The sequence below is a fragment of the Salvelinus namaycush genome, chromosome 2 (genome assembly GCF_016432855.1).
Source record: "Salvelinus namaycush isolate Seneca chromosome 2, SaNama_1.0, whole genome shotgun sequence".
NCBI lineage: Eukaryota > Metazoa > Chordata > Actinopteri > Salmoniformes > Salmonidae > Salvelinus > Salvelinus namaycush.
Window position 1 is genome coordinate 57,435,085 of NC_052308.1, and position 12,376 is coordinate 57,447,460.

At 44.4% G+C, this 12,376-nt stretch overlaps 1 protein-coding gene across 1 annotated transcript in view; it reads right to left on the reverse strand.

The window, feature by feature from the left end:
* Positions 1-472: 472 nt before the first annotated feature.
* Positions 473-12,376, reverse strand: part of LOC120064803 (CSC1-like protein 2) — a 102,388-nt gene continuing 90,484 nt past the window's right edge. Inside the window, exons 21-24 of the mRNA XM_039015405.1 lie at positions 4,562-4,729; positions 4,295-4,431; positions 4,069-4,155; positions 473-1,942 (exon numbers count right to left, since the gene is read on the reverse strand). Of these exons, the coding sequence (XP_038871333.1) occupies positions 1,760-1,942; positions 4,069-4,155; positions 4,295-4,431; positions 4,562-4,729 (575 nt within the window). The 3' untranslated portion in view covers positions 473-1,759. The remainder of the gene's footprint in view (positions 1,943-4,068; positions 4,156-4,294; positions 4,432-4,561; positions 4,730-12,376) is intronic.

Consider the following 12,376-nt stretch of genomic DNA (forward strand, 5'->3'; position numbering starts at 1 on the left):
TGGTGCTGTATATCTGAACAATTACCTTCCATAGGTATGACTCCTGAGGAGCAAAATACTTTACTACATTTTTTATCTACACTTAATTTCTATTCTCTCTGAGAGGAAGCATAGAAAAACAGCTAATGCATTGGGACTTGGCTCTTCCAGAGAAGCAAATATCTCACCTCAGCGTACTTCTGACTGGAGGATTTTAAGGGTAGAGAGTACAACTTGAGGCAAGACCAGTTTCTTCATGTCTCACAGCTTTTCCCTGGATCTACAACATAAGCTAAACTATTGTACTATTGTGTAAATGTTGAAGTTCTCCAAGGTGAACAGAACCCAGTTAGAGTAGAAGTTGACTATTGAACTATGCGCTGACAAGAAAATGTGCTTCCTATTTCAGGTGTATATGTTCATATGTTTAAGGTAGTAGAGGTAAAAAAAAAAAAAAAAAAGACAAAATAAAAACTATACAACGTTAATGGCTGCAAGAGTCGCCAAGCCATCCACGACTGACCCTTTGGAAACTGAGATGGGGAGCAGCAAGACCAGGTGACTGACAGGGCATCACAGGCAGGAGGACAGTAGACAAATGCCATGACAACACACGTCACACCAGAAACCCCACAATCCATCTGAGCGGACCCTGGTCTGTTGGCTGTTTGGCATGCCATGCCCACTGCCATCTTTGGAATATCGATGACACAACAGAGGGCCGATGTGATGGCCCTAATATCCTCCAACAGTGCCCATTCAGTGACGTGAGACACATGAAGTAAAAAATAATAATACACAAACTTGACAGTGACTGCATCATGTTTTTATACGTCATGTTAAGATGGTGTCTCCAACCACTGGCTAGGATGTTCAGTGGCAGAGTGAATATCTTATGACGAACATAAGATTTCAAAGAAAAAAGGGGCAAGCAAGTCATTTTGTTCATAAGCTATGAGAAAGAAGACCTAATGCAGGGTGCTTTGCACGTTGACAAGAATGAACAAAGTTTAGTTTGGGTATGCGTCTGTAGATCCATAAAAGTTCATGGGACCTGTGTTTGGAGCAGGCTTGGTAGCCTAATTTTCATGACCTCTCCACCAGTCCTGAGCCACCCTGATGGGGATTTAGTAAGGAAACATAGATGAAAAGAAACCCAAACCAGGCACAATTTTGACCTCCTCTTTCCAATAAGAGACACAAAAACGGTTGGCATATTTTGGGATATGTACAAAGTCTATGCTATTGTATGGTTTCTTTCCTGGGACTCCATCTTTTTGGATTTGATGAAAACCAGTGTTGGACTTGTGCTCCATAGAAGCTCCATAAAAGTGTAGGACTCCAGTAGATAAATAAATAAAACAAGGGGCGTCAACACCCAGATTCATATCGCTCCGATAGGTGTTCAAAATACACTGAGGGGACTTTGAAGAATCCGCACAGACAAGCTCCAAATTAAACTTAACAAAACCATTCACAATTACACTGTGTGTGTGTGTGTGTGTGTGTGTGTGTGTGTGTGTGTGTGTGTGTGTGTGTGTGTGTGTGTGTGTGTGTGTGTGTTGTGATGTGATGTATCTGGCATTTTCTGGTAATGCCAATGTGCAGAGGCACAACTGAAAAAAGGTGACAGAGTGGGGGAGCATGGGGGAGGAATGACTGCAAATTGTTTTAGAATCCAAAGTGAAGTTGGTGGTTTGTTGTTCGAGTCTGGCATTCATCCTCTCCAAAATCCCTCTCTCACCATCTTTCGCTCTTTCCCCTTTCTCAGCTGGTAGTGTTACTGGTGGACCTCGTTGGCTATGAGGCTGTCTTCACCGGACTGGAAGTCAGCTTCATTGAGACTATTCCCAGTGTTGATCATCTCCTCATCCTGTGAGGACCCCCGATCTTCCTCCCCACTGCCTGTGCAAGCGTCATCCATGATTGGGTCCTGTAAGACCTGGGCAATGTACGTTGGTTGCTAAGGAGAAAAGAAACAAACATTCAATGTTATGAAGGACCCTGCAGTCACCATTAATATGCTTATAAATGGCATCTTGAGAAGTTAAAGGTGTTTGAATTTGTACTGATAATTTCAACTTCCACTTGTTTTTGAAAGAATACTCCTTAGCTGTGTATTGCTTCATAATTCATCATAACCCATACATACAATGGTTGAGTCCCTGCCTGACTACATTGCAGACCAATGCCAGCTCTTACAAAGCCCTGGATAGGTATTAAACATATCAGTTAAACACATCATATGATATAGCAAAATGATGCCTGACTGCATAGTTGACACAACCATTGGTTGATGCTATACAACGCCTGCATATCTAGTTGGGCAGGAAATCGCCCATTCTATGCGAGAAAATGTTCACATGTTCAACTGCCAAGAATGTGAACCAATAGAAATTCAGCAAGACACTGCTGTTTGTCTACATTGAAGATTATCAGAATGACTAGTGAACAAGCAACTTCAGAGTTCTTTATTTTTCGCTTCTTCTTTCTCTTCTCTATTACAGATATTATAATTGATATTAAGACCTATTTAAAAGTGCTGCTGACTCCAAACAACCACTGGGACAGGGAATACACAGGGAGCAAATTGTCAAAAGTCTATAATAATGATGGATTGGATTTGTATAGCCCCTTTCAACCAACTTCGGTACTCAAAGCGCTTTACATCATAAGGGGGAAACTCACCTCATCCACCACCAATGTGTGGCACCCACCTGGGTAATGCACAGCAACCATTTTGTGCCAGAACCCTCACCACACATCAGCTAGCATGGTGGAGAGGTGAGGAGTGAAATATGCCAATTAGGGGATGATTAGGTGGCCATGATGGAATTTAGCCAGGACACCCCTACTCTTGCGATAAGTGCCGTGGGACTTTTAACAAACACAGAGTAAGGACACCCATTTAAAGTCCCATCTGAAAGATGCAAGCCTAAGCAGGGCAATGTCCCCTTCACTGCCCTGGGGTATTGGGATTTGATCTTAAGACCAGAGGTGAAGTGTCCCATACTGGCCCTCCAACACCTCTTCCAGCAGCATCTAGTCTACCATCCAGGGACCGACCAGGGCCGGCCCTGCTTAGCTTCAGAAGCATGACAGCAGTGGGATGCAGAGTGGTATGCTGCTGGTGAAAAGTTGACAGGGAGATGGTACGTAGTTGCATTGACGAGGAGACAAACATTTATATACAGCCAAGTCGGGCATCAGAACCCGACTCGTCAGAATTTCCACTATAACACAAGCAATTTAGCACTTGCAAACATAGCGTGATAGCAGGTCGAGCTGGTGATAACCAAATTCAGCAATTTTCATGTAATTTAAATTTAAAGGAACATTTCATATTCATAATTTTCAGCACCTCCCCAACATCAGCATATATAATAATATATAAATATATTCCATTTAGCAGACGCTTTTATCCAAAGCGACTTAGTCACGTGTGCATACATTTTACGTATGGGTGCTCTTGGGAAACGAACCCACATGAAAATGGTGTGTTTCTATGTTTTGTACTCAAAAAGATAAGAGGAAGAAAAGTATTTCCGATGACATGATCCGAAAACACTTGACATGGGCCGTGTTCGGGAGCATCAAAACCGTGATGCATCATTGTGACTGACTGATCTACAAATAATATTGAGTAGTTATTTATGATGCAAGGTGATTTGTAGATCAGTCAGTCTCGACTTGCTTTCAAAGTCGGCTGCAATGTCGAAGTACTGTATAGCTTTAAAAAATATTAAAGCTATCATTTTGATCTCACAGACGGTTAGTCCTTGCACCGATAGGTCTGTCTATGAATTTGAGAGTGGTTACATTTCTCCAGTCTCATCTTTTTTTCATTTTCCAAAACAATGGCGGGTGGCTGCTTTGTTGTTTTTTGAATCCCAGATTTGGACCAAAGTCAGATTGTTTGTCAAAGGAGCAAACAAACACACATCGTTGGAACACTGGACAAAACTATGCATATTGTACATTGCGATAACGTTGGGCCAATCTCACTGTGCTATCTGGACAGTTCCATTCTAGTCCCCCACAATTCAACAGTTTGGAATACTCCAAAACCCCCAAAAATGATCTGCTTACCTGAGACTTATTAGAAGGAGAGGAGAAGGTGCGGAGTGGTGGGCGGCCATTTTCAACCACGTCAACATCTGTTTCCTTGGTGTCAATCTGTTTGAGGCCAGAGGAGGGAAGAAAGGGGGGAAAGAAGGGAAAAGAGCTGTCAGAGATTCTCCTCTATGGTACTACTTGGCCTAAGTCTGCTACCTGAATTGAAGGACTGGACACTTGGCGTGTTGGTGAGCCGTACCTTGAGCACAGTGACCCGTACCTTGTAGTTGTGAGCGCTGAGGTACTTGAAGTGGCCGAAGCAGACGTGCGACAGGCATACCACAATGGTGATGATTAGGACCACCAAAGTGAACATGGACGTGGGGGTTACAAAGCCTGGGTTTTAAAACAGCGCAAAGAGACGGTAAGTTACAATGTTTGACTTCAGGAATTGTGTGAGGTACATCTTAACAATCCAAATTACCACTAATTCTGTGAAGAAAAAGATCCCCCCCCAGCCCCTTACCTGTGCGCATGGTGGAAAAGAATAGCAGCCAAAAGAGACAGAGGATGGGAGCTGCCACCACCTGATTGACAGCACCTGAGTGGATTTTCTTGTCCAGTTTCGAGGGAAGGTAAGCGTAATACATGTTGTATCTATCCACCAGGTGCTTCAGCAGCATGTACATCAGACCTGGAAAGAGGGAGAACATTTTTTGTTTGAGAACTGTTGTTTAACCGGTATAACTACTGAACATACACCTCCCCCCACCCATTTTAAGTCTTTGCTGGAGACAACTGACATCAAATCAAATTGTATTTGTCACATGCGCCGAAAACAACAGGTGTAGACCTTACAGTGAAATGCTTACTTACAAGCCCTTAACCAACAATGCAGTTAAGAAAATAACTAATAAAAAAAAGTAAGAGATAAGAAAAACAAATAATTAAATAGCAGCAGTAAATAACAATAGCGGGGCTATATACAGGGGGTACCGGTTCAGAGTTTGTGTGTCAATGTCAATGTGCAGGGGCACCGATGTCGAGGTAAATATGTACATGAAGGTAGGGTTATTAAAGTGGCTATGCATGGAGTCTGACAATTTTTAGGGCCTTCCTCTGACACCGCCTGGTATAGAGGTCCTGGACGGCAGGAAGCTTGGCCCTGGTGATGTACTGGGCCGTACACACTACCCTCTGTAGTGCCTTGCGCTCGGAGGCCTAGCAATTGCCATACCAGGCAGTGATGCAACCCTTCAGGATGCTCTTGATGGTGCAGCTGTAAAACCTTTTGAGGATCTGAGGACCCATGCCAAAGCTCATAAGTCTGTGCTTGCTCTTTGGGGATTACACCTGGGTTGCTACAGTTGAAATTCCTGAGTTGAGGGGGTTACAAGTATTTACTAAATTAACAAATGTGTGTTCACTTTTGTCCAAAAAGCAAATGTTCCCATCCTTACTAAAGTAGACAAGTGTATACAACCCATATCGTAAACTCATTTATAATAATATACAGTATGTACATATATGCAGGGGAATTCAAAATATATTTATAAATACAGTACCAGTCAAAAGTTTGGACACATTGTAGAATAACAGTAAAGATATCAAATGAAATAACACATATGGAATTTTGTAGTAACCAAAAAAGTCTGAAGAATCTAAAATATATTTTGAAATGTTTAAAGTAGCAACCCTTTGCATTGATGACAGCTTTGCACACTCTTGGCATTCCCTCAACCAGTTTCATGAGGTAGTCACCTGGAATGCATTTCAATTAAAGGTGTGCGTTGACACACTTCCGGGTTGGAGCGAGCAGTCGCATTTCGCAACGCTCCACAGGTAGTATTACATTTAATTTAATTTCATTACAGTACAACGGTTTGATTTGTTTGATCTTAGCACTTTTTTCTTAGCTAGCTACATAGCCGTCTTTGTATCAAAGATAATTGTGTAGTTTAGATTATTATCGAATCTTCTAACGTTGTCAACACTGCTAGCTAGCCAGCTAGCCAACTTCTACCGAATCATTACAACGGAACGATTTGATTAGTGTAGTGTTAGCTAGCTATATAGTTGTCTTTGCTGTCTTTGTATCTAAGATAATTGTGTAGTTTAGAGTAATTATCTAGCCAGTTATCGAGGTTACCTAGCCAGCTCCACTTTCAAACAAAGTCAGCTAGCCAGCTATTTTCGCCGTCCTAACGTTGTCAACACTGCTAGCTAGCCAGCTAGCCAACTTCTACCGAAACAGTACAACGGAACGATTTGATTAGTGTAGTGTTAGCTAGCTACATAGTTGTCTTTGCTGTCTTTGTATCTAAGATAATTGTGTAGTTTAGAGTAATTATCTAGCCAGTTACCGAGGTTACCTAGCCAGTTATCGAGGCTACCTAGCCAGCAACACTTTCAAACAAAGTCAACAACGCAGCCACTGCTAGCTAGCCTACTTCACCAGCCAGCAGTACAGCATCATTTTAATCATTTTAGTCAATAAGATTTTTGCAACGTAAGCATAACTTTCTGAACATTCGAGACGTGTAGTCCACTTGTCATTCCAATCTCCTTTGCATTAGCGTAGCCTCTTCTGTAGCCTGTCAACTATGTGTCTGTCTATCCCTGTTCTCTCCTCTCTGCACAGACCATACAAACGCTGCCACCCTAACCTGGTGGTCCCAGCGCGCACGACCCACGTGGAGTTCCAGGTCTCCGGCAGCCTCTGGAACTGCCGATCTGCGGCCAACAAGGCAAAGTTCATCTCAGCCTATGCTTCCCTCCAGTCCCTCGACTTCTTGGCACTGACGGAAACATGGATTACCACAGATAACACTGCTACTCCTACTGCTCTCTCCTCGTCTGCCCACGTGTTCTCGCACACCCCGAGAGCTTCTGGTCAGCGGGGTGGTGGCACTGGGATCCTCATCTGTCCCAAGTGGACATTCTCTCTTTCTCCCCTGACCCATCTGTCTATCGCCTCCTTTGAATTCCATGCTGTCACAGTTACCAGCCCTTTCAAGCTTAACATCCTTATCATTTATCGCCCTCCAGGTTCCCTTGGAGAGTTCATCAATGAGCTTGACGCCTTGATAAGTTCCTTCCCTGAGGATGGCTCACCTCTCACAGTTCTGGGTGACTTTAACCTCCCCACGTCTACCTTTGACTCATGCCTCCCTCTTTCCACTCCTCTCCTCTTTTGACCTCACCCTCTCACCTTCCCCCCCTACTCACAAGGCAGGCAATACGCTTGACCTCATCTTTACTAGATGCTGTTCTTCCACTAATCTCATTGCAACTCCCCTCCAAGTCTCCGACCACTACCTTGTATCCTTTTCCCTCTCGCTCTCATCCAACACTTCCCACTCTGCCCCTACTCGGATGGTATCGCGCCGTCCCAACCTTCGCTCTCTCTCCCCCGCTACTCTCTCCTCTTCCATCCTATCATCTCTTCCCTCTGCTCAAACCTTCTCCAACCTATCTCCTGATTCTGCCTCCTCAACCCTCCTCTCCTCCCTTTCTGCATCCTTTGACTCTCTATGTCCCCTATCCTCCAGGCCGGCTCGGTCCTCCCCTCCTGCTCCGTGGCTCGACGACTCATTGCGAGCTCACAGAACAGGGCTCCGGGCAGCCGAGCGGAAATGGAGGAGAACTCGCCTCCCTGCGGACCTGGCATCCTTTCACTCCCTCCTCTCTACATTTTCCTCTTCTGTCTCTGCTGCTAAAGCCACTTTCTACCACTCTAAATTCCAAGCATCTGCCTCTAACCCTAGGAAGCTCTTTGCCACCTTCTCCTCCCTCCTGAATCCTCCTCCCCCTCCCCCCCACTCCTCCCTCTCTGCGGATGACTTCGTCAACCATTTTGAAAAGAAGGTTGACAACATCCGATCCTCGTTTGCTAAGTCAAACGACACTGCTGGTTCTGCTCACACTGCCCTACCCTGTGCTTTGACCTCTTTCTCCCCTCTCTCCCCAGATGAAATCTCGCGTCTTGTGACGGCCGGCCGCCCAACAACCTGCCCGCTTGACCCTATCCCCTCCTCTCTTCTCCAGACCATTTCCGGAGACCTTCTCCCTTACCTCACCTCGCTCATCAACTCATCCTTGACCGCTGGCTACGTCCCTTCCGTCTTCAAGAGAGCGTGAGTTGCACCCCTTCTGAAAAAACCTACACTCGATCCCTCCGATGTCAACAACTACAGACCAGTATCCCTTCTTTCTTTTCTCTCCAAAACTCTTGAACGTGCCGTCCTTGGCCAGCTCTCCTGCTATCTCTCTCAGAATGACCTTCTTGATCCAAATCAGTCAGGTTTCAAGACTAGTCATTCAACTGAGACTGCTCTTCTCTGTGTCACGGAGGCGCTCCACACTGCTAAAGCTAACTCTCTCTCCTCTGCTCTCATCCTTCTAGACCTATCGGCTGCCTTTGATACTGTGAACCATCAGATCCTCCTCTCCACCCTCTCCGAGTTGGGCATCTCCGGCGCGGCCCACGCTTGGATTGCGTCCTACCTGACAGGTCGCTCCTACCAGGTGGCGTGGCGAGAATCTGTCTCCTCACCACGTGCTCTCACCACTGGTGTCCCCCAGGGCTCTGTTCTAGGCCCTCTCCTATTCTCGCTATACACCAAGTCACTTGGCTCTGTCATAACCTCACATGGTCTCTCCTATCATTGCTATGCAGACGACACACAATTAATCTTCTCCTTTCCCCCTTCTGATAACCAGGTGGCGAATCGCATCTCTGCATGTCTGGCAGACATATCAGTGTGGATGACGGATCACCACCTCAAGCTGAACCTCGGCAAGACGGAGCTGCTCTTCCTCCCGGGGAAGGACTGCCCGTTCCATGATCTCGCCATCACGGTTGACAACTCCATTGTGTCCTCCTCCCAGAGCGCTAAGAACCTTGGCGTGATCCTGGACAACACCCTGTCGTTCTCAACTAACATCAAGGCGGTGGCCCGTTCCTGTAGGTTCATGCTCTACAACATTCGCAGAGTACGACCCTGCCTCACACAGGAAGCGGCCCAGGTCCTAATCCAGGCACTTGTCATCTCCCGTCGGGATTACTGCAACTCGCTGTTGGCTGGGCTCCCTGCCTGTGCCATTAAACCCCTACAACTCATCCAGAACGCCGCAGCCCGTCTGGTGTTCAACCTTCCCAAGTTCTCTCACGTCACCCCGCTCCTCCGCTCTCTCCACTGGCTTCCAGTTGAAGCTCGCATCCGCTACAAGACCATGGTGCTTGCCTACGGAGCTGTGAGGGGAACGGCACCTCCGTACCTTCAGGCTCTGATCAGGCCCTACACCCAAACAAGGGCACTGCGTTCATCCACCTCTGGCCTGGTCGCCTCCCTACCTCTGAGGAAGTACAGTTCCCGCTCAGCCCAGTCAAAACTGTTCGCTGCTCTGGCACCCCAATGGTGGAACAAACTCCCTCACGACGCCAGGTCAGCGGAGTCAATCACCACCTTCCGGAGACACCTGAAACCCCACCTCTTTAAGGAATACCTAGGATAGGATAAAGTAATCCTTCTAACCCCCCCCCCCCTTAAAAGATTTAGATGCACTATTGTAAAGTGGCTGTTCCACTGGATATCATAAGGTGAATGCACCAATTTGTAAGTCGCTCTGGATAAGAGCTATACATTTACATTTACCAATGTAAATGTAAATGTATAGCCAAATCCACTCATTTGAAGGGGTGTCCAAATACTTTTATGTATATAGTGTATGTAAATATGTTTTCAACTATACAGTGGGGAGAACAAGTATTTGAAACACTGCCGATTTTGCAGGTTTTCCTACTTACAAAGCATGTAGAGGTCTGTAATTTTTATCATAGGTACACTTCAACTGTGAGAGATGGAATCTAAATCTCTCACATTGTATGATTTTTAAGTAATTAATTTGTATATTTATTTATTTTATATAAATACCTTATTTTCAAATATAGATAAGCACAAAGAGGTAATTTGTACATTATATTTTGTTTTTCAGACGCAACCTTCCAGTGACTTTCATTTTTGAGTGTTAATTGTGTTTTGTGTGCCTTTTTTTTATTGCATTTGACATCCATTTTTTGCACATGTACCAGTCAAAAGTTTGATCACACGCACTCATTCAAGGATTATCTTTATTTTGACTATTTTCTACACTGTAGAATAATAGTGAAGACATCAAAACTATAAAATAACACATATGGAATCATGTAGTAACCAAGTGTTAAACAAATCAAAATAGATTTTCGATTCTTCAAAGTAGTCACCCTTTGCCTCGATGACCGCTCCGCACACTCTTGGCATTCTCTCAACCAGCTTCATGAAGAATCCTTTTCCAACATTCTTGAAGGAGTTCCCACATATGCTGAGCACTTGTCTGATTTTCCTACACTCTGTGGTCCAACTCATCCCAAACCATCTCAATTGGGTTGAGGTTGGGTGATTGTGGAGGCCAGGTCATCTGATACAGCATTCCATCACTCTCCTTGGTCAAATAGCCCTTACACAGCCTGGAGGTGTGTTGGGTCATTGTCCTGTTGAAAAACAAATGATAGTCACACTAAGCCCAAACCAGATGGGATGACGTATTGCTGCAGAATGCTGTGGTAGCCATGCTGGTTAAGTGTGCCTTGCATTCAAAATAAATCACTGACAGTGTCAACAGCAACACACCCCCACACCATTACACCTCCATGCTTCACGGTGGGAACCACACATGCGGAGGTCATCTGTTCATCTACTCTGCGTTTCACAAAGACACTGTGGATGGAACCAAAAATCTCAAATTTGGACTCATCAGACCAAAGGACAGATTTCCACCGGTCTAATGTCCATTGCTCGTGTTTCTTGGCCCAAGTAAATCACTTATTTTTGGTGTCCTTTAGTAGTGATTTCTTTGCAGAAATTTGACCATGCAGGCCTGATTCACGCAGTCTCCTTTGAACAGTTGATGTTGAGATGTGTCTGTTACTTGAACTCTGTGAAGCATTTCTTTGGGCTGCAATCTGAGGCTAGTAACTAATGAACTTATACTCTGCAGCAGAGCTGTAACTCTGGGTCTTCCTTTCCTGTGACGGTCCTCACGAGAGCCAGTTTCATCAGAGCGCTTGATGGTTTTTGCAACTGCACTTGAAGAAACTTTGAAAGTTCTTGAAAATGTTCCACATTGACTGACCTTCATGTCTTAAACTAATGATGGACTGTCATTTCTCTTTGCTTATTTGAGCTGTTCTTGCCATAATATGGACATGGTTTTTTACCAAATAGGGTAAAATGTTCTGTATACCACCCTACCTTGTCACAACACAAGTGATTGGCTCAAATGCATAAAACTCTACAAAATAACTTTTAACAAGGCATTCCAGGGGACTACCTCATGAAACTGGTTGAGAGAATGCCAAGAGTGTGCAAAGCTGTCATCAAGGCAAAGGGTGGCTACTTTGAAGAATCTCAAATATAAATATATTTGGATTTGTTTAACACTTTTTTGGTTACTACATGATTCCATAGTTTGTCTTCACTATTATTCTAGAATGTAGAAAATAGTAATACCAAAGAAAAACCCTGGAATGTGTAGGTGTCCAAACATGACTGTTACTGTATGTAAAACATATTTAAACGTTAAAAAAAACACCCAAAATCAAACATGTAAATACATTTATGAAATATGTGACATACACTGAGTGTACAAAAAACATTAGGAGCACCTGCTCTTCCCATGACATAGACTGACCAGGTGAATCCAGGTGAAAGCGCTCATCCCTTATTGAGGTCACCTTCAAATTAGTGTAGATCAGTGGTTCCCAAATTTTTTATAGTCCCATACCCCTTCAAACATTCAACCTCCAGCTGCATACCCCTCTAGCACCAGGGTCAGCACACTCTCAAATTTTGTTTTTTTGCCATGATTGTAAGCCTGCCACACACAAGCACTATACGATACATTTATTAAACTAAGAATGAGTGTGAGTTTGTCACAACCCAGCTTGTGGGAAGTGACAAAGTGCTCTTATAGGACCAGGGCACAAATAATAATAACAATCAATAATTTTGCTCTTTATTTAACCATCCTTACATATAAAACCTTATTTGTTAATCGAAAATTGTGAATAACTCACCACAGGTTAATGAGAAGGGTGTGCTTGAAAGGATGCACATAACTCTGCAATGTTGGGTTGTATTGGAGTCTCTCAGTCTTAAATCCTTTTCCACACACAGTCTGTGCCTGCATTTCATTTTCATGCCAATCAGGGCCGAGAATCCACTCTCACATAGGTACGTGGTTGCAAAGGGCATGCGATTTGCCAAGGCAGGATACTCTGAGCGCAGCCCAATTCAGAAAT